This window comes from Oenanthe melanoleuca, chromosome 6 (genome assembly GCF_029582105.1).
Source record: "Oenanthe melanoleuca isolate GR-GAL-2019-014 chromosome 6, OMel1.0, whole genome shotgun sequence".
In the NCBI taxonomy this organism is placed as follows: domain Eukaryota; kingdom Metazoa; phylum Chordata; class Aves; order Passeriformes; family Muscicapidae; genus Oenanthe; species Oenanthe melanoleuca.
Genome location: NC_079340.1, coordinates 21,381,954 through 21,403,559, shown reverse-complemented (window position 1 = coordinate 21,403,559; position 21,606 = coordinate 21,381,954). Strand labels below are relative to the sequence as shown.

General features: G+C 54.4%; 2 protein-coding genes across 5 annotated transcripts in view; both read right to left on the bottom strand.

The window, feature by feature from the left end:
• Positions 1–706: 706 nt before the first annotated feature.
• HPSE2 (heparanase 2 (inactive)) overlaps positions 707–21,606 on the bottom strand; it is a 106,071-nt gene continuing 85,171 nt past the window's right edge. For 3 of the 4 annotated variants that reach the window (XM_056495100.1, XM_056495099.1, XM_056495097.1), the window contains 6 exons: positions 16,396–16,489; positions 13,803–13,909; positions 12,960–13,074; positions 2,786–2,931; positions 1,670–1,816; positions 707–1,596 (listed from right to left, as the gene is read on the bottom strand). In XM_056495100.1, coding sequence (XP_056351075.1) covers positions 1,431–1,596; positions 1,670–1,816; positions 2,786–2,931; positions 12,960–13,074; positions 13,803–13,909; positions 16,396–16,489 — 775 coding nt within the window. In that variant the 3' untranslated portion in view covers positions 707–1,430. The remainder of the gene's footprint in view (positions 1,597–1,669; positions 1,817–2,785; positions 2,932–12,959; positions 13,075–13,802; positions 13,910–16,395; positions 16,490–21,606) is intronic. The other variant, XM_056495098.1, reaches the window with a different exon arrangement.
• DNMBP (dynamin binding protein) overlaps positions 18,720–21,606 on the bottom strand; it is a 232,417-nt gene continuing 229,530 nt past the window's right edge. Inside the window, exon 17 of the transcript XR_008840839.1 lies at positions 18,720–18,733. The gene's annotated coding sequence lies outside the window, so the exon portion shown is untranslated. The remainder of the gene's footprint in view (positions 18,734–21,606) is intronic.

Sequence of the window (21,606 nt, the reverse complement as noted above, 5' to 3'; positions counted from 1 at the left end):
CGTGTGAGCGGGGCACCGTGTGACAGCGGCACCGCACCGTGTGACAGCGGCACCGCACCGTGTGAGCGGGGCACCGTGTGACAGCGGCACCGCACCGTGTGACAGCGGCACCGCACCGTGTGAGCGGGGCACCGTGTGACAGCGGCACCGCACCGTGTGACAGCGGCACCGCACCGTGTGAGCGGGGCACCGTGTGACAGCGGCACCGCACCGTGTGACAGCGGCACCGCACCGTGTGACAGCGGCACCGCATCGTGTGAGCGGGGCACCGTGTGACAGCGGCACCGCACCGTGTGACCCCCGCACCGTGTGACAGCGGCACCGTGTGACAGCGGCACCGCACCGTGTGACAGCGGCACCGCACCATGTGAGCGGGGCACCGTGTGACAGCGGCACCGCACAGTGTGACCCCCGCGCGGTGTGACAGCGGCACCACACCGTGTGACAGCGGCATCGCACCGTGTGAGCGGGGCACCGTGTGACAGCGGCACCGCACCGTGTGACAGCGGCACCGCACCGTGTGACCCCCGCACGGTGTGATAGCGGTACCGCACCGTGTGACAGCGGCACCGCACGGTGTGACAGCGGCAGGGTGTGACAACTGCTCCACACCGTGTGGGCACCGCAACGTGTGACAGCAGCACCGCACAGTGTGACCCCCTCACCGCTCTCGCCCGCCCGGCCCGCGGCGCACAGAAGACGCGGGCGCAGTTGAGAGCCCAACTTTATTACACCTCCGGTGGAGCCTGGGCTGCTCCTGCCCGTGACGCCTCCACTGTCCCAAGCAGGACGCGATCCCGGCCCGCCGCTCCGCCCTCTCTTCTCCGGGATTTATAATTTAAACATCAACATTTCCCGCCGCGGAGCCCGAGCCCGCCCGCCCGGGACGGCCCCGGCGCGCCCTCCCGTGCCCCGCCCCGCCCCGCCCGGTGCATCCCGCGGCGGGCCAGGCCGGCTGGCGGCATCCCGGCGGCAGTAGAGGGAGCTGCTTCCTTTTGCTTGCTGCACCGGAGCACTGCCCGCCTCCGGGGAGGGGTCCGGCTGCTGGAGGGGTCGGCCCGAGGGGCAGCGGGACCAGTGGTCGAGGAGAGTGTCCGTCCCAGCATATACCGGGGCTCAGCACCCCAACCCTCCCTGCAGCCAGTGGGCACCAGGCTCCGGGTGCTTCTCGCAGCTCACAGGACGGAGGGTGGCAGGCCCTGCAAACTGGCTGTCGCACTGCTCTGGCGGGATGGTGGCCAGGGCTCTGCGGCCACAGGGCAGGAGTGGTGCCAAGGTGGGGGACATCCTGGGGGTGCGGATGAGAGCATGGAGTGGAGCTGCTCGGCACGGCCCCACGGCGAGGCTGCGTGGGCTGCCAAGGAGGCAGCGTGACCTGGGCAGTGCACAGGGGCGGGAGCGGGGCTGGCGAGTCCATTGTGGGCCGCAGGCTATCGGTACCGACACGCCAGTGCGTTCACATTCTTCACCACGTAGAAGCTCATAGTCAGCGGGGGGATGACCAGGGTGCGGCCGGCCCGCAGCGGGCGAGGCTTCAGCTCGGGGAGAGTCCCGTCATCCACCATGGCCAGCGGCTGCCCGTTGAGCTGGACCGACCTGTGGGGCCAGGAGAGGGTCAGCGCAATGGCACTGAGGATGGGACAGTCCCAGTCACCAGCATCCGACTTACTTGGAGTGGAGCCCGTCCTTGCCGTAGGGCTGCAGCAGGTACTGGTGGACAATCTTATCCCGCAGCGTCCCTGCCAGCTTGATTTTCTTCCGGGAGCGATGCAGGTTGATGATGTAAAGGGTGATGGATCCCCGGACATAGTTGTGACTGCAAGGGGAGAGTGGGAGATGAGGGCTGCATTGCCATGTCCCCAGGGAGCATCATTTTTTCCAAGAAGGGGCTTGGGGATGTCTGCAAGAGCTGGGCTCGTGCAGACATCCATATTCCCTATCCTGCTGCCCCTTCATAGGGAGATGCCACCTTCCCATCACGAAGCACGGCTCTGTGGCGACACCTTTCAACCACCCCCCTTCAGCCAGGATTGACACGGCACAAGAGGACGCTGCCACGCTGTTCAGAGTCGGGGTGGCCAAGGACAGTGTCAGTCCCAGGGCAGGCCCCCCGCCCTCCCAACCTTGCAAGAAGGAGGCTGAGAACGGAGGGGAGCTCTGTGCGTGAGTGGCGTCTGCCCCCACCACCCCAGGCACCTGACAGACAGGTCCAGACACTGATCCTCTGTCCCTGCGAATCAGGCAGCCCCAAACAAAGGCTATAAAGCACTTTGCACCTGTCAGTTACTGGACAAGGTTTCCTACCGAGCTGGAGGCATGTTGAAAGCATCTGGACTGTGTAAAGAAACAGTCTCTCCTCCTCCACAATAGCAACTTGTGTCCGCGGAGGAGGTGGCCGCCCCCCCGGCTCGCTGAGGTGCTTTCAAAGACCTTATCAGCGAAACAATAACCAGGCAGGCTCGCCGGCAGCGCGGCCGGGCGGGTAACCCGACCGAGCGGGGCCCCTCGTGTGAAATCCACTCCCTTGATCTCTGCTGCCCAGGCTGCCCGGCGGCCACCGCACCGGCCCCACCGGCCCCGTTCCCAGGCGCGGGCTTGCCACGACTTTCATCGGAGGCATCCCAGGCCATTCCTGCACTCTCCCTTCACTCTGACAGCGGCCAGAGCAGCACCCGAGTGAGTATCCTGGGAAGCCAATCTGCCCCGGCATGTCCTTGCTGGTTCCCATCTCCTGGGGATATCATTTACCCACCCTGCAATCCTCAGCCTTCCTTGCTGCGCTTACTTGTGGTAGCTGGTGCAGTGGGCGTAAATGCGGAGCTTGTCGCGAATGACTCTGCCGGGCCGGGGCTTCCTCTGGAGACCGGCCACGTGGATCGCCAGCACCTTGGGACCAATGAGGCGCTTGTAAAGCAGGGACAGCCAGTAGTCCTGGGGGGCAGAGGGGACAGTCAGCAGCACAACAGCCCCCCCTACTCACAGAGGGCGTGGGCAGGAAAGGCTGGCTCCCCTGCTTGCAGCCTAGCAAAAGTTTGGCTGTTGAGGTTGAAGCGTTGTGTGCCGGATAATCTGCCTTGGGATGAGCTTTTTTTTTTTGTGCAGTCCAAGCCATAATGGCACTGACCTTTCCAGGAAAGAGATTCAGGAAAGAATACATTGCCCATGCTGTACCCTCTAAAGGAGCTCAGATCTTGGCTGGATTGCAGAGCATGGGGAGCAGCATGAGCACCCTCTCACATACCCCTGGAACAACACACAGCCATGCTCTGGACCTGCACACCAGCTCCAGCTGATGCACACAGGGTGGGGATGGCTTCTGGAGCAGGCTCTTCCCCCACTCTCTACACAGAGCTGGAGCACATCAAAACTCTCCCTTGCTCCTTGTCTCTGTTCATGGCACACTGGCTTTTGGGACTGCTGAGGGTGCTCAGCTTCCCAGAGGTATTTCTCCCATTTCAAAGCCTCCTGAGGAGCATGGGGAAGCCAAACAGTCAAGAAAGAGGAAATGATCAGACTCTACACACATGCATAAATGATGCTGCCTTAATTAAGTCACCACACAGTACTTTTTCCCGCAGGGCATGGCCTCACACAGCACTCAGGATGGGCCCCAAGCCCTGGGGAGGGAGGTGAGGCTGTGGTGATGGAGGCTGCTGCTGGAAGGGCCCCCACTCATCCGCTGCAGAAGCTGGGAGGTGTGTGGTAAATGAAGCAGGGTTGTGGGAAGGGAAAGAGCAGGTTCAGGCCCTCGCCTCCTGTTCTGCAGGATGGGGCTCTGGCCCTGCTGCTGCTCCAAGCACACCAGGTGATGCTGGGGAGATGGAGCCTCTCACCCTGCTTCTCTGAGTGCTGCCTGTGGGTGCTCAGTCACCTTCACACACATAAACATCCTCTGAACATCCCAGACTGGATGTCCTAGAGGGGCCATGTGCCCCAGGGCGATTGGGATGATCCCCACTCCCTGTTGGCAATGTCAAATGTGCAGCAGTGATGGTCACACTAGCACCAGGGGCTGCTCTGCCTGTCAGGTTTGATCTGCACTGTGAGGAGGAAACAAGTACTGAACAAGCACCCTGTGGCTCTGCACAGTGCCTGGGAAGGGCAAGGAAAGCCCTGCATGGTCAGGACAGTGTGATGAAAGGGTCTTGCATCCCAGAAGAGCATGTGGTTGGGAATGGGGTCTCCAGGCCCCCAGGGTGCAGGGCAGAATGGGCAGGTGGAAGTGCAGATATGTCATATAGACTCAGTTATCCTCCTGTGCCCTCACACAGCCCCTGATTAACATGCATTTTGGGTAAACAGGTCAGCATATAAAACCGAGCAGTGGGGCACTAGTGACCAGCACAAGGTGAAAACCCACCAGCCAGACTGGACTGCCAGCCCCGTGCTCTTTCCAGTTCAGCAGAAGCTGATCTGTTCCATCAGAACTTAGCTGGTCTGTCAAAGAGAGATCTAGACACACTTCTCACTTTCTGGGCAGGATTTTGGCATAATGCTGGACGAAAAGCCACCTTCTGTTCTCCTCTTGCTACTCCTAGCCAAAACCACAGGGCTTGTGGCTTTCACCCACAAGTTATAGGAGTGATACAGGCCAGACTCTCAGTGTCTGCCCTCAGAATTTCCATATGGATCTCAAGAGTTGTTTTACTGGGGACTCTCATTGTTCTTGCCTCCATGGCGAGCTGGCACCAGCAGCTCCAGCCTCCAGCTGAGCACCCTCCCCTCTGGGCTGCGTGGTCCCCAGGGATTTGCTGCTTTGACATCAGTGTCCCTCCAATCTCAAGGCTCAGCAGCAGCAAGGTTTGTAATATGGGGGTCCTGGGAGCCTGCTCAGCCCCATGATCTGCCCCAGCTGCTGCCAAATTTCACATCTCAGCAGATGCTCTTCCCCAGGATGCTCTGAATAACCCTGCAGAGCTGGGAGCATTGAGCCCCAGGCTCCTGCCATGATAGCTCATGGGCAGAGCTGTGCCATTTAGCATCTCCCAAGGTGGGCACAAGCACAGATGATTGTCTCTCTGAAAAGTGTTGGCTATGTTTTGTGACCTTCTGGTGCAGCTAAGGGTACACAGCTTTTCTGAGAAAAACCTTGCAGGTTCCATGGGATGGGTAAGACAGTCAGCAGTGATTTAGGGTGAGCTGCAAAGTGTGAGGTGATCACAGCTGATTGTGCAATATTTCAGAACAGTCAATGGCTCCAGGGCAGTGTGGGGACCACTGTGTCACTCCAACATCTGCAGGAGGTGAGGGGAGAGCAGTGCTCTTACCTCACCTTGCTGGCAAAGCTAGCTCCAAAGTCTCAGTTTCGAGAAGGATGTGAAAATACCAAAGAGAGTTCAAAGGAGGGCCGGAAAAACGACCCGGGGCTGAAAAAGGAGTCATCAGCACATGCCTCAAGGCACTTGAGCTCTTCAGCTCACTGCAGGGAAGCACTGAAGACAGCTGCAGCTTTTCGCATCATCACAAATCCACTTGTGTGAGGGGCCAAAATCATGTTATTTGCAATGAATTACCAGGACCTGGTGACACCAAGCACTTGGGTGATGAATTACACACACACACATACACATATACACACACACACACACACCTAGCATGACTGAAACAAACCTGCTGAGGGCAAACACTTTCCCCAGCTGGTGCTCCAGGGCTGCTCCTTCCACTGGCACGAGTGAACCCCAGCCATAACCATGCCAGAGCTGCTGGGCTCCTGCAAATATCAGCTCCTGTTCAAACAGAACCAGCTTGGGAAATAATTGCTCTGGAAACCCAGCTTGGCTAAAACCAAGGTGGCTTTTCCACTGATCAGTGACCTCTTCCTCAGCCCCCGGCAGCAGCTGACACCTGCTCCCATGACACACCCTGTGCAAGCACGTTGCCCAGGCCAGTGCCCACACACCCCTTGCAAAGATAGCAGTGTGGTGCTGGACATCCTGTCAGGGGCAGCCTCAGCAATGTCCAGGGAGACAGGTTGCTCCAACCAATGCAACTGCAGAAAGGATTTGTCTTTTGGAGTCACAGAAGACTCTTGTTGTGAGGGCTGAGCCAGCAGTACAGCTGTAGCAGTAGAGGAGGGATAGCAGAGAGGAATCTTGTTTGTTATTAGTGCCATGGGAATTGAGAGATCTTTCTTGGTTTAATTACTTTGCAGACCCATCAAGAAGTACTGCAGGTGAGGAGCACCTGAAGGCAGAGCCTTCCTGTGCCTCAGGAGGTCTGTCTGGGACCCCTGATTTGTGGGCAGGAGGGATGCTTGTGTTCAGTGTGCTGATGTGCAGAGCTCAGGGAGCCTCCTCTTCTGTGCCCCACGGGGCCAGGGAAGATGTACAAGCTTTCCACTAGAGAGGAAAAGCCCAGAGGATCCTATTGATCTCTTTGCACATTTTACTTCATTGCAGAACTTTTAGAGACTTCAGCTTTTGGAAACAAGGTTGGTTAGGCAGACCCTGAGGCAGAGCTGTGAGCCAGACCCTCCTGTCTGCAAAGCCATAAGGAGAAGTGCAGAGTTATCCCCATGCTCTCTCCTAGAGGCAGCAAAGCAACTCTGCTGCTGCCTGAATTTGTTCAGCTCTCTGTTCTCCATGTGTGAGATGTTTCCATAACCAAAAAAACAGAGTAAAGAGCCACAGTCCTTCAGTCTCCTGGAGATTGTATGCAGCAAAGGCAGCTGAATTTCAAACGAGTAGCCTATGAACCCATGGTGCACAACCTTCTCTAGCTGGGGCTGCAAGGGCATGGCTTTATGCTCCCAAGTCACCAGCAGCACCAGCTGCCTGCTTCTCACCCTATTCTGCTTCATATCTCTTCTTCCCACTTCTGAAGCTGCCCAAGTCCTTCCCCTGTGCCTTATGCACACTCGAGTTTCAGCAGCCTGTTACACAGAGCTCCATTCTTGCACCTTCATCTGCATTTTTTCACAGTCCAAGCAAGCTGTGTGGAGAAAAGGACTGGCTGGTCTGAGCATCACAGGACAGAGGGCTTTGCTCTTCTATCCCCTTGTTGAGCCTGATGGCTTGTTTTTGACAAAAGCATCTTACAGAAAAGTAGTGACTGTGGCTGTGAAGACTTGGAGGGATGGAGAAGCTGCCACTTCCCAGGGAGCCTGTTCCAGCACTTACATATCCGCACTGTTAACAACCCCACTCCTTATTTTTGTCTTGGATTTGTCTGGCTTCAGTTTCCAAGCAGTGGTTCTTGTTCTTTCTTTTTCCACTACATTAAAGAGATTCTCAGCATCCAAAGCTTTCTCCCCACGGAGGTCCTTACATCCTGTTCAGGCCATAGCTGCTTGTTCCTCAAGCAAGGCTGGATAATACTGCTTTTAACATTATCCCTGAGTTTTATGTGCTTCTTAAGTGGGAGTTCAAGGTTTTCTCAGCCAAACCATTTGCAAGGTCCTGTGACAAGCAGAGTGGGGCAGACCCTCATCCCGAAGGGAACAACATTTTCTGTCAAAATCATCAACTTCAGACACTAATGCTGCTGTCATGAGCTCTCATGTGCCCACCCTCAGGGACATGATCTGTTTGTTCTTTTGTGTGTGTGCCCTCCTTGTGTAGAGGTTCTGGAGAGCTGAGCAGTCTCCTACAACATTTGCTGCTGTATTGTGGTGTCTGTGAGTGAGCACCATGGGGGACACTCCAGAGATGGTCTGTGAATGGAGAGCAAGGCTATTTCCAGTCCCAAAAGTTCCTTCTAACCCTCCAAAGGGGGTTTCAAGTGGACTGACTTGCCAGAGACTGATGGCACCAGAAGCAGCAGGGGAGGAGGAGGCAGCACACAGAGATGCTGCAGCAAAGTGGCCCCTTGCCTTCTCCCTCTGCTCTGCCCCTCCTGGGGCACACTTTTGCTTTGATCCAGACACCTCCACCTATGAAAGGCCAAGCTGACCAATCCCTTTTTTCCACATCCCAGCAGGTGCCCCACCACCAGTCCTCTGAAGCTGCTGACATCCCTGCCCGGGCAGCTGTTGCTTTCAGTGTGCTGATCCTCTTCCTTCCTGCTCTAACGGCTGCAAACACTTCATCTCACACCACTCTTTCCTGTGTTGCCTTATGCATTTACATCTTCCTGCAGCTTTCTCCTCAAGCCAGTGGCCTACAGCAAAATTTCTACTGTGGCAGCAGCGGCCACAAGAATTGCTGCCAGACCTCAGTGGCAATGCAGGGACAGCCTGCCCAGGAAACAGGAAAGTGGCGAGTAGGACATGACCCCTGCCTACTGCCCATCACAGCCTGGCTCCAGCACGTGGCCTCCCCACCTTCCTGGGATCTGAGCAGATGGAGGAACAGCCAAATCTCTCTTTTGTCATCACCTCTCCCTAACAGGGTCCAGGCGATGCAGGCTACAGGAAGGGAGCAGTGTTGCCAGATCAGAGGGCTTGGAAACCAAATGCAATTTTTCTGTTTCCTGTTCTTCCAGAACACCAATCCACTCTGGGAATGGTCTTTCTGTCCCACCTCATCCACAGCCCTGGGCTGGCTCTGTGACCAAGCAGGGCAGGTTTAGCACTGGCATGGTGCCTCGGGGAGATGTGAGCCGTGGGGTGTCCATCCTTCTAAGACCAAGCTGCTGCTGCCAGTCCCAGATGGAGTTTGTCTCTGCCCCAGACTCCAGTGCAGGAGGAACAGTCCAGCTCCAGCTCTGCACATGTCTTGCAGCTCCAGTGGGTGGGTGCCAGAGCTGCTAGTAACAGAATGGCTTTGATCCATTTGAGAGTCCATGCATATGCACTTCAGAGACCTTTTTTCTGGTGCACCAAGAGGGAAAGGCCCCTTAACCCACTGTGACAGCAAGCAGAGTCCAGCTGCTTTAAATCTGTCTCCCTGTTCACAGATACAACGATCCTCAGAGCTAACCTGAAACTCCTGGAAGGAGAGAGGATGCAGAAAGCAGACAATGCTTCAGTCCTTCAGACATGATAGAAAGGACAAGGTGGTGGAGTGGATGCCCTGCTCAAACCTGCTCCAGGCAGTTGTGACAAAGCTCACTGGGAGACTTCCACAGGGCACCATTTCCATTCTGCCTCTCAGCAGACCATGCTTTAACTTGACATCTCATGGGAGAGTTCTTCCCCCATGCACACCTGAACTGCCCGGGATTTCATCCCTCCCATCTGTGGCCAGACCAAATGCCCTCTAACAACAGTTCCTGTCAATCCCTGCCTCTCGCAGCCCTTCCCTGTCGGCAGGCATCACTCCCGCCAGAGTCAGTGCTCTAGCGTGCAGGGCAGATGGGGCTGCCAGACGCCCGCGCAGCAGATTTATCGTCACCAGGAACAGCTTCCATGTGTGTGTGCGAGCTCCACTGAACCTGCTCCCTCTCCCCACCCTCTGTCATTCCCAGACTGGGACCGAGCCTCTGCCTGCATGGCACGCTGCAGTCCGGCCTGCCCACCCTGTGCTGGACGGTGACCCGCAGCGGGGGGAGCAGCAGCCACAGTCCTGCTCCGGCAGCTCGGGCGGTCACTCGGTGGCGGATGTGCAGATGTGCGGCTGCAGAGCAGGGCTGAGTTCTGCTGGCCCCAGGTGGGCACGGGCACAGGTGGGCGAGCAGCAGCCCCCGCAGCCTGGCCCGGGAGGATCCCCTCGGGTGCAGCACAGGGACTTTGCCGGGGAGGCGGCTCGGACCTTCGGCTGCAATTAGCGGCGCCTCCTGCCAAGCCAGCTCGGCTAATGAGCGCACCGGGGAGCGTGTACGTGCAGCAGGCGGGAGCAGGGCCGGGAGACCCGCTCCCACTCCTGGCACCTCACCGGAGGGCCCCTTGCCTCCTTGGACCAGGAAACTGGGGGCCAACCCATTCCCTAATGCGGAGGTGCTCGGGACAGGTCAGACAGGTCCAGTGTGAGCCCAGGATCCTCCCTCCTCTAGGACAGCCAGTAATGTTCTTTCCCACTGAGTTCTCCTCAGTGCCTTTGGGAAAAGCCAAGGAGGTGAAAAATCACCGGCAGCATCCAAGCATCTGATCACAGCACCATTGGGCACAGACCTTCGCACTGCTGTGATGCTTTCTCAAGGACACCATCAATTCACAGGCAATATCATATTGTCTTCTCCCACCACAGCTGAGCAGGCAGCCCCTGCTGTCGATTCACCCTTGATCCCTCCAGGACTTTCTCATCCTGAATATGAATCTTATATGCAGAAAAAGACTTTGTGTGTCTACTCAGTATCTCAATGCCCATACTCGTTAGAGGAAGGTTCATGAGGAATCACAGGAAATGGAAGTCTGTTTTTCAGCTTTGGCTTTTCCATGGGGTTTGTGTTCCTAAAGCCCTGCCTACAAATATACCCAAGTTTTTTCTCTGCATAGATATAACCTTACAGCATTGCACATTAAAGGAGCAGAAATCAATACCAAGGATGGATAAAAAAGAGGAGAATACCACGTGGAAGAGCACTGAAAAATGTCTTTAGCATTCTGTAAGAATCTGAAGAGAAATCTCATGCCTGCCTGGGGTGAAATAAATGTATTGCTTCCCTCTGGACTGTTTCAGAGAGATATTAAGGAAAGAGAGATAGAGTATGTACGTTGCATACCTGAAATGATCCTAGAGGTACTGAATGCTGGATCAGCATTTCAAAGGCACTGCCCTGTGAAGAGCGAATATTGGTGCTGCTCCTGCCCTCCTTCCCTCCACTCCTTACTCCCACACATGTACAGGTTTAAGTGCAAGCAGGCAGACTGATATACCTGCAAAAGGCTTTGTTTGAAGGGCTTCTCTGCCTATTTTACAGCTGACTGCCCCAATCACTCAGCAAGAAAAAGCTCTCCAACCATACATGAAAATGTTATCACAAAAATAACAAGGCAGTAAAACACTTGAGCTCAGAGGGAGAGTGGACAGGCAATTCTGGCAAACAGGATGGGCACTCAAGCTGCCCTTCCACGGGTGAAGGACCTGGAGGGGCACACAAAGGGGCACACAACGACCACGTCTCTTGCAAGATGTCCCAAAAACCACAAGATGCCGCTTAGCTCATGAGTCAGCTGTGTGTGGGAAGCCCAGCAGAGATGTGAGCATCTTCCTAATTTCACTGTGAAGCCTCAGCGCCCGTGGGCTACACTGCTGCCGCCTGAGCCCATCCTCTTATTGGAGAAGCAGGCATCAGCAGCGGCAGGGGAGGAGAAGGAGATGCAGAGAATGCTCTGGGGAGCTCCCAGAGGAGCTTCCAGCTGGAGCCGTGATTGATGCCGTGCTGGTGCAGCCCTTCTCTCAGCAGGCAGCCGAGAGCTGCCTCACGCCCAGCCGGCCTGCGGAAACCTCTTTGTCATGGCAGCTAATGAGCAGATCGTATTTCACAGCCCCGCGCAGGTACAGCCAGCGCCTTTCATCTTCCTGATAGCTCCCACGGGAACAGGGCAGCTGCTGTCCCCGGAGCAGGTCACGGCCCGGCCTTGCTGCCTTCACGGTGTTTGCAGCTTTTAAACCCTTCGTCGGTTCTCACCCTGGCTCTCTTACAGCCAGGAGTGAGGGAAAAGGGATATGGAAGCACCCGCCAGAGTTTGTGCAGAACAGTGGTAGGATGTGGGATCAGTGCTGAAGCACACGGAGAGTGAGGAAACAATCATGACAGCGATTGGCACCTCACTTATTGGGAGACTTATCTTTAAAACAACAGCAAAATCCAAGTTAAAGACTTCCAATGTGTTTAACAGCCTGGGGTTTATTCCTCTAACTTCTTCCCTGGCTTTAATCCCGTTCTGAACTGCATTCCTTCTCCAGCTGCTCTGGGGCTGCTGCCCCACTGTGCCAGGAGAGCTGGGCATGGGCCACCCTCTGCCCCACTGTGCCAGGAGAGCTGGGCACAGCCATCTGCTACCCTGGTGCACCCAGCAGGCAGGAGCTGAGCTGCACCCATCCAGCCAGGGGCCCTGAAGCACTGAGAAAGGGGGTGATGTGGCTTAGTCAGGGAAATTGGCTCTTCAGGAGAAATCCATCAAGTGAGTGAGCTCAGGTTCATCTCAAACAAAGCTCAAAGCCCCCCAGGCTCCCCCCAGAGCTGGCAGGTATGCTTGCTGGAAGGCTGCACATGGGAGCAGACCAAGGTGCCCCAGGAGATACCCAGAGCAGCACAGGACGTGGACCATGCTCTCCTGCCCACTGGTTTGCTCTTTGGAGCCAGCCTGATGCTCAGGCATGCTGCTGCAGGGATGCTGTTTTCATTGCCTGAGTAGGCAGAGCTGACTGAGATGCAGCTCCCTCAGACTTTGCTCCCCTGCAGCCACCCCTGAGATCCCAGCACAGCATCAAGGGCAGGCTCTCAGTGTCAGGGTTGTGCACATCTCCAACAGGGATCCCCAGCCTGCTGGCAGTGTCTTCTGGGTCGTGGACCAATAAATCCCTTCTAGGAGAGATGCAGAGCATCCAGCTGCTCTGCCAGGCTCTCAGCTTCCAAGGCAGTATATTTAGTAACCTCCAGAGGAAACAGAAACCTGCTACTTTTAACAGGATTTTTCATATGGTTCCCTTATCAACACCATGTGTTCTGGGAGTTCCCCTCTGCCCAGGTGTTTCTGAAGAGTGGGGATGTTGTGGGGCACTGATGAAATCCAGTGCTCGCTGTGAAGATTTCACCTTGGTTTCTAGAAATCTGAAATCAGGTGCTGAAGCTCCAGCCTGGTTTCCCTTGGGCAGCTCAACAGGAGCGATCCAGCTGCCTGCCCCATCCATCCCCCCGACTCGCCAGCCTGCCCTGGTACCCCTCAGTGGTACCAGCCTCCCTCCTGTGCTACCAGTCCTGGAGCATTAGATGGAATTCCAGCTACAGAGGTATTGCTCTCCCATCTGCCTCCAACACATTGCACTTGACATGAGCTAACATCTCGTATTAACACTGTAAGGAACAGATCTGGAAAATTCATTTTCCAGCAGAGTTCTAAGAGGCCACAAGGAGAGAATCCCCCCAGGTGTGCAAGGAGAAGCCAGCACCAGCATGACATCTCTGGGCAGACCTACCGGCAAGGGGTTGAAGTTCTGGTCCACCAAGTGGTTGTGGCCGTGGTCGAGGAAGGAATGCCGCACCACCACGTCGATGCCCTGGCTGGCCAGCAAGCCCAGCGTGTTCAGCCACCTGGGGACAGAGGGAACAGGGCCAGGGCACCATGGGGAGGGGGCACCATGGGGGGAACACTATGGGGGCACTGCCTGGTCCCTGAGATGGGCATTAACTGGCTCCCACTATCCCTGCCCCAGAAAGTTTGCATGTCTCTTCCCCTGCCCTAGCTGTGCCCAACTTGCATATCCAAAACCTGTGCCTGAGCTTCTGTGTGCACCCCAATATCTCAGCCCTCTGCCCAGAGCCCGGGGTGCTTCCCCAGCCTGCCAGCACTCTGCATCCTCTGTCTGAGCAGGGTGGACCAGACCTTTGCACTGGCCTGTCTTCTCACACTCCCTGGGCAAGATCTTCAACTCTCACAGCCCTGATAGCCCAGGCATGTCGCTGTGCTTCCCTGCAAAGCTTAGATAATCTTCCTCCACTTTTTGTGATCACAGCCAGCTCTGAAGATCTGAACTGGGGCTTTGCAGCAGGATGTCCAGGCCACAGAGCTGTGTCAGTGGACAAGCCCCAGGAGCCAGGAATGGTTGTAGTTTCAAAGGAAAGAAAATGGAAAGCAGAGCTGAGAAGGGGTAATAGGTATGAAATGGAGAAATTAACAATACTCAGGCTGCCAGGGAGTACTGAGGGGGTCTCTGTGCCTGGAGCTTGCCCTCTTCCAGCTGCAGTGCCTTTGCAGCACCTCAGCCTGCAGAGCCCTTGGGGTGGCAGTGCCCTGGTGCTGGCAAGCCAGTGTCACTCACAGGAACCCGGCTGCATATGAATCGGAGAGGTTGTTCATGCCTCCTGCTGAGGTCATGCCAACACCTTCCAGCCAGATCTTCTTCCCTGGTGTGTACGTGTTCACTACCTGTGTGAGAAACAAAAGCAACCAAAATTACCCTGGTGAACCTGGACTTAAAGCCAAGGCATACATCTCCTCTCTCATGGGAAGATTCATGGAGACCTTTGACTGCTGGACAGTCAGTGCCTGCCTGGCCATGGCACATCACTCTGTGTCTTTACCTTGGCTGGGTGCTGGAGACTGTTCCTCACTCTCCTGGCACTGCCACACGTCCAGTCACATCTCCTGGAGCTGCTCCCAAACGTACTCTCATGTTCCCAGTCCCAGATCCTGCTCTTCCCCTGTGGTCTCCCCATGCACTCTGTCCCACAGACTGCCCTCTCACATCACCTTAGCTCTCCATACTCCCTTCCAAGGTGGCTCCAGCCATGGGGAGCCCCTGAGCCCCAATGGCTCTACAGTGTGGGAGCATTGGGCCACATACTGGAGCCACATGGATTAAAAGTGGATGGGGACTCAAGGCGAAAGCAGTGGGATTCCTCCAGTCACAGACAGTCAGTCCCATAGCTAAGCAGGGGCTGCTTTGCCCCTGAGGGGTCCATGGCACAGGTGGGACACACAGGTGGGAGCATGCTGGCAGTGCAGACACCTGTGAGATGCCAGATGGGACAGGAGGGCTCATATGGCCAGAGCTGCCCTCTCCCAGCCTGAGCAACCTTTGGCACTGCACCCTGTCCCCTCTCCTGCAATCCCACTTCTCCAGGCTGGGTGACAAGCTCCCAAGACCAGATGTCTGCAAGCCCAGCGGCCCCAGGAACACTCTGCACAGCCTGATGGATCCTGCCCCATTAGTGAGGAGAGCTGGAATGTGCTGGATGGACTGGGATCCCTCAAAGATGTTAAATACGCCAGCTCTGGGCTGCCTCCCACTCACAGGCTGTGAGAGTCGACAGCCCTGACTGAAGCCCCAGAGGTGCTGGCATCCTGCCTGTAATTATCTAAGCCCGCCACCTTCCCCGGCCGGAGAGGAAGCAATAAAACAGGGAAGTGGACAAGTCCAGCTGCTCTAATCAGCCCCGGCAGGATGCACGGACTCAGAGCCAAGCTGGAGGCTATTAGCACCCAGTGCTGTGCTTTAGCTCAGCCACACTGGCATTCCCAGGAAAGCCTTCCCCAGCCCTGCCCTATGCAGACCAAATAGTGTCCCATGGGTGTGAGGGTTCCCCTAAAATGGCACCAAGGGCATCTCCTTGCTGCTCCTGGATGGATGGAGTCCCACACCATTCCCAGCAGGTTCCAACCCGCAGCAGAGGTGGGACACATGTCACCAGGTCAGCTGATGTCTCTTGCTTGCCCCACAGTGATTCCACTGGCCACTGTGCCATGCCTCCCCCACAGCAGGAATATCATCCACATACATGCATGACTCCCAGCTTGTGCCAGAGGGCTCAGCAATTAGCTTCTCTCCTCCAGTTTTGCTGCACTGACCCTCTCATCCCTTTCCCAGGGCCTCTTTGAGTTGTTTACTCATTCTATGGTTTCTCCCTGCAGGAATTACAAGTGAGACATTGTGATGAGTGCTAAGATTTGAAAACCTAGACAAGACAGATGGATGGACATCTTCTCTGGTCCTTAAGGCCTTTCTCGCTCACTAGGTGTTCCTTATTTCTGCCAGGACTGACAGCTGAGTGTGTCAGTCTCAGCCCTGGCCCCTCTATCAGCCAAAGCAAGGGGACCCTGCAAAGCCCCTGTCATGTATCCCATTGTTAGAGATGTGAGCTGGGTCCCCCAGACCTGAACAGAGAGGAAAGGAGCACTCATAGGCCAGACAGAGACATGGATTCTGACACCACAGGCCAACAACAGCTGGGTTTTTTGATACAGTCAAAACATGATCATCAGGGAAAAAGGACACTAGTTCATAATAGTCACAATTCTCCACCAGTGAGAATGACTCTGGGAATGCAACTCACTATTTTGTAAGCAGCATTTCCAGGTACTGTGAGCACATGGGGCAAGATGTGGCAGTAGGAGCCCTCTCCTGAGCAGACATGGCACCAGCTGTGCTCAGGAAGGTTTGGTACCACCTGGCTGCTCGCTCCTCTCTGTGTTCTGGGGAGCAAGTTCAGTTTCACCCTCATTACATGCTGCTCCCTCCAAGAACAGACAGATGGGAGCCTCAAGCCAGTCAGGCTTAGCAGTCCTGCCTTAGCAGGACTTTGCATGGTGTTTGCTCCTTTCCTGTGCATCCAGCCTGTGTCCCTGCACAGCCCATGCTGTGCTGCAGCCTGTGGCCACTTCCCTCAAAACCCACTGCACAGCCCACCCTGGGGCCAGGCTTTGTGCTGCCTGGTGTTTCACCCTGTGCCCTGAATGAGGGCTGGCTGCATTTTCACTGGGAGCACTGGGAGCACTGGGAGCAGCCACTCTCCCCCCCTACCCCACACCAGCTCCCCAGGGTCGATGCTGAGCCCTGGCCATGAGCTGTGCCACAGTCAGGCACCACAGACATGCTGTCCCCTCGCCCCTGCAGACCCTTTGCACTCACTCACCTTCTGGATTTTCCTGATCTGGTCTGACAGTGTGTCTAACAGGCGTGTTTTCAGGAAGTCTGTCACTTTGGCCACTCGACCATCAATGTAGTAACTGGAAGGAAATAAGAAGACAAGGTCAGACAGCTGGAAAAATCTCTGCCCCCAAACCACGTCCTCCTGTTCTGCTGCTGTCCCACAGCAAGAAGCTTCCTTTGCTCTGGGGGAGTCTTGCACCCTGTCTTATCCCAGCCCTCTGGCCATGCTTGTCTGGCAGATGCTTCAGTCTCCAAAACAGGATGGACACACCCTGAACACTGAGCATCCTACACTTCAGGAGCCATGGGAAGTTTTTCAGTTTCTTTTGCTGGTGAAACCCTGGGGGCAGTATTCTAAAGGCTGCGAGCAAAATGCCACCTGCAAAGGCTCTGCAGCACTTTTGCACAACCTGCACTTTCCTTGCTTGCTCTTCCAGAAAATTCCACAGCTGAATTACCCCTGTCAAGAGATGTGTGGCTGTTACCAGCAGAGGAAGTCCTGCTCTCACAGAAATACCTTCTGGCCTATGAATTTTGGGGATGTTGGCCTATGAATGCCAGGGAGTGTTTCCCATACAGGGAGCTGATTCCTGCTCTCCATGTGCTTGATTTTATGAAGTACAGCTACAGTGCTGCCCGTAATGATGTGAATCATCTGTCTCTAAGTGTGAGAGGAAGGCTCTGAAGTGTCTCCTGGCTCTGGGACATAAGCTGAAGCATTCTGTCCTGTCTGCACATATCCTGTGTCCAAAGGAAATCCCAACCTGCTCCTCCTGAGGAAGAGTCTTGGGCTGTCACCTCTCCATGCAAAGAGAAATGGCAGCCCTTGTACATCTCCCAGAGGCTCCTGCCAGTCCTGCAGGGAACAGGATGCCTGCTGCAGGACTGGCATACCCCTGAGCTGGCCTTTTTTTCTGATAAATAGGTTTTGAAAGATAAACTTTATGAACCTTCTCCTCCCAAATCTGCATTGTGCATCAGCCACTCACCACAGCAAGCCCTGGAGTATGTCAGAGCCATGTTTGGGGGGATGGAGGTTCCCAAGAACAGCAGCAGCTCTGTCTGGGGCTGGTGGGGCTTAGTCACTTGCCTTGCACCCCTCAGTGGATCTACATCCACTCAGATTTCACCTAGAGTTACACAGACACTTCTCTCTCCCTGCAGACCCCAGTGCAGCTATGGGTGCTGGGATGCAGAATGGACTAAAGACCTGGGCTCTGAGGAAAGGTGGATTCACCTTTCCAGGGCTGCTTTCTCCATGACATGCATCTCATCTGCACCAGTGAGCAGCTGTAGCAGTTGTAGTGGCTGTTTCACTTGGGTGCTGGAATGCAGGAGCATCCCCAAAGGATGCTGAGGGCTAACTCAGCCTCAGACAGAGCACCTGGCACATGTGCAACACGCACAAGTGCTTGGAGAGGATTTTTGTGTCTCCCTGCTCCAAGTCCCTAAGTGTCCCAGAGCAGAATTCTATTACAGGCTCAACTTGCAAATGCATTAAATAAGAGGAACCTCCTCTGTTAGGCGTGCAGTCCCAGCTGTGTCCCCAGCAAAGCATGGGAACATGCCAAGCACACCCCAACACTGTGTGACTGGGTAAGGAGGCAAGAGGCATTTCTGTATATCCATGGTGACTGGAAGGTGCTAAGGGCAGAGATAATCTCCTGGGAGAATTTAGGAAGTGTTCAAAATCATTCCGATTACTTAAACACTGTCAAACCACTGGCTGCTGGGAGGAGAGCAGATCTGTGAGCAGCAGGCAGTGGTGGGGTTTACACAGATTACTTTTTAAGACAAAATTACAAAGCACTGTTCTCTGGGGATGGCAGATGTTTGGATTTTAGCACCGCACTTAAAAACTGAACAGAAACGACTTTTTCAGACTGCTGTGGACTAAAACCCCATCACCTGGGCTGAAAACTGGCTGAAAGACATAAAAAAAAGGCTGCATTCACAGGGAAAAGATGGAGTTAGATAGACCTCAGTCTGTGTATGACCTCCCCAATGCATCAGATTTTCTGCAGGGTTTAGCTCCTTGGCCAATATGGTCCCAGAGCCAGGATAAACCCCTCAGAGAGCAAAGATAAGCTTGGACCTTCTATCACCTCTTCAAGCACTGCTCTGACATGCAGCTCCACTGCCAAGGGGAGAGGACCAGCAGCAGACCCAGAGGAGGCTCTGCCCCCGCAGAAATCAGGTGGAGGCAGCCTGGGGAGGTGCTGTTGTTCTCAGCACAGCCCAGACCCTACAGGGAAGAGAAATACCCTAGAATACCTGCCACGGTCACTTTTTTGTTTTTTTGTTTTTTTTTTTTTTATACACTTTCATTAACAACCCAAAGAAACAGAGACCGGTAGAGACATGAAGAGCAGAAATGAAGTGTTAGTATTCCTGCTTCAGTATCAGGAATTCTTGGTAGCATATTTCCTGGCAGCATGAAGAGGGGAACACTTCAGCTTTGGGTGTGTAAACAGAGCATGAAGACAATTACAGGCTTCAGTGAAAGGGGCAAGAATCTCTTGCAAATCTGCCTGGGAAGTCTTCAGTTGCCAACAGGTAGTTTTATCTTCCCCAGTCTAGGAAAAAGGGAAAATTGCAGCAATTGCACAAGGCTTGTGAGGAAGAGAGAGGAAGTGAGGTCTGTGCTGATACCTGGCTGCTCAGGAATGGGTTTCCAGCTGTAGGTTTCATCTCATTGAGTTAAGGGCACTTCCTTTTGGCAACTTTAACCAGTCATTATAGGCAGTATAGAAACCCACAAAATGCAAAAAACTGTCAGGCCTTTAAAGCAGGAGAAGAGCTCATTAGGCGTGGATTATTCCTTGGAGTAAAGGCTGCAGCTTTTTGCTGGTATTTACAATGACTCAGTGCACTTGACTTTAAAAAAAACCCACAAAAACCAAAAACCAAAACAACAACCTAAAACAGTCACAACTCTTCAATCTCCAAAAAAGCCAGCAGCAGCTGCAGAGACTATCCAGCACTGACAAATACCTCCCCAGGCAGCCGAGCAGAGCCAGGGTCCATGGCACTCACATCCTCCTCTCCTAAGTCCAGCCAGAAGATGAATGGACAAACTCTCCCCAGCATGGACAGGGGCAGAGGCAGAGCACATGCAGCTCTTGGACAAGCTGTTTGTCTGAACACATGCTGACAGCTCTTTCAGTGGGCTCTGGGCATGGCACAGCAACAGAATTGGCCCTGAAGCCTAGGAGACATCAGGAGAGAGTAGATATGGACCAATTATATACAGAGATGGGCCACTGTGTCCCCCAGTTTAATGCCACTAACTCTGTGAACAGGCAGTCTGCAAGAACATGAGAAAAGCCAGCCAAGAAAAGGAGGGGTCTAGCAACTAAATCCCAGATGAGGCATACATCTTGAAGGAAAGGCCACACACATCTACTTTTGGGTGCCCTATTGGATGCCTATTATACAAAGCTGAAATCAATTCTCCCCCCTCTGCTTACATTACTCCATTTCTAAAAACATAATTTGACTATTCCATAGAAACCCAGATGAGATCAGCACACTGTGCAAAGGGAGGTGTGACTGGGCTGCTCTGGAGGTGGCCAAACCAGAGAGTGGTGCAGGGGAAGGACTCAGCCAAGGGCTGGGCAAGAATTTATGCCAATGCTAGAAAATGAACCACCCCAATTCCTGGCCTCCATGGGTGGAACTGTGGCATGGGACAAAGATGAGCTGAGAACAGTATTGAGGCAGGGCTGAACACAGCTGTCAGTCAGAAATGCCCTTGTTTTTGAGCAGGCTGCAAGGCCAGGCTGCATAGCAGCTCCCCACCAGCTCCCAGAGAAGGACAGTGCCAGGCACCAGAGCACTTGGGCCATTTGGGCACTGGCTACATGTCTGTGTTCTCTCACCTCCAGGTCTTGTGTTGCATTTAAAATTATTTTCTGGCAAGATCCATGATTCTCTGCATGGGACCATAAGCATTGTACCACTGTTTAATGAAGGTAGTGCACTGACTCCTGGGCAGCTGGTTTCATTTACATCCTCCTTAATTTTAAAGAGAAACCTTTGCCCCTATTATCTGACCTCTTCTTCTGTTGCAGTTAATTACATTAAAGCCCACTTCCCAAAGCTCAGGAATTTCCGGATCTACTTTGTTGCCTGCTGCTAGAGGGAGAGTCTGCTTGGAATTAGGGCACCCCCCTGCCAGGGATGCAGAGCAGGGCAGATCCTCACTGACACCCTGCTGCCACTGCAGCTGAGAAACTGAGACACCTCTGCTGACAGGTGGCCCTGAGCCGTGAGCATCTTCCCCAGGAGAGGGTGTCTGAGCACAGGATGTGGGGCAGCCACACTGCTTCTCATGGAGAAGAGAGGCAGGATGGGACCTGCTCCTTCCAAACACCTGCAGGCACAATGAGAGGTGCTGCTCACCACCAGTCAACTAATAAATGCATGAAGAGTGATTTGGGGCTGTTCTCTGGCCCCAAAGGCACAACTCACACCCACTGCCTTTCTCTAACCCTAGACAAGATACACTTGCCTGCCCCACCACTGGGAGCCATCCTTGGCCTGTGGCATCTCCCCAGCCTTGCCCTGGCATTGCTTGGAAATATGCTGGTGGCCAGGGCCATGGTGCTGCCAGAAACTGTTCCCTCCATCAGACAGTGAAGAGGATTGTAAGCCAGTGGGCAAACAAACCTGACCAGGTTTATTTACAGGTGCAAATGGGTCAGAGACTCCTTCCTGCAGCCCCTTCCTCCAGGCAGTGCCTGTGAAGACACTGCACGCTGAGCACTCTCAGCAGGCTGATGTGAGCCCAAATATACATCCTTGGTATATTTACTGGTGGGTGTGCCCATGCTGGGCAACTCTCTCCTGGCACCTTTGGGAAATCTGTCCTGTCAGCATCTACCCCTGCACACACAACATAACTAGGCCAGAAGAGATGTCACCAAACCAAGCCAGGCAAAAGCATTTTAAGCAACATCTCATACATGCCTGTGTGTCTGGCACCTCTGATTTGCCACATAGGATAAGTGATTTTCTATCTTGGAAGAGAAAGTGGTATTCTCCAAGAAGCCACAAGGACAGATGTCCATGAGTTTTGAAGATGCAAACATTTACTTTCCCCATAAGTAATAGGGATTTGTGTTTCAGAGGCAACATTGCATGAGGATTTGCCCATTAAACTTGACAAACTTGGAGCTGTGTGCAAGACTTC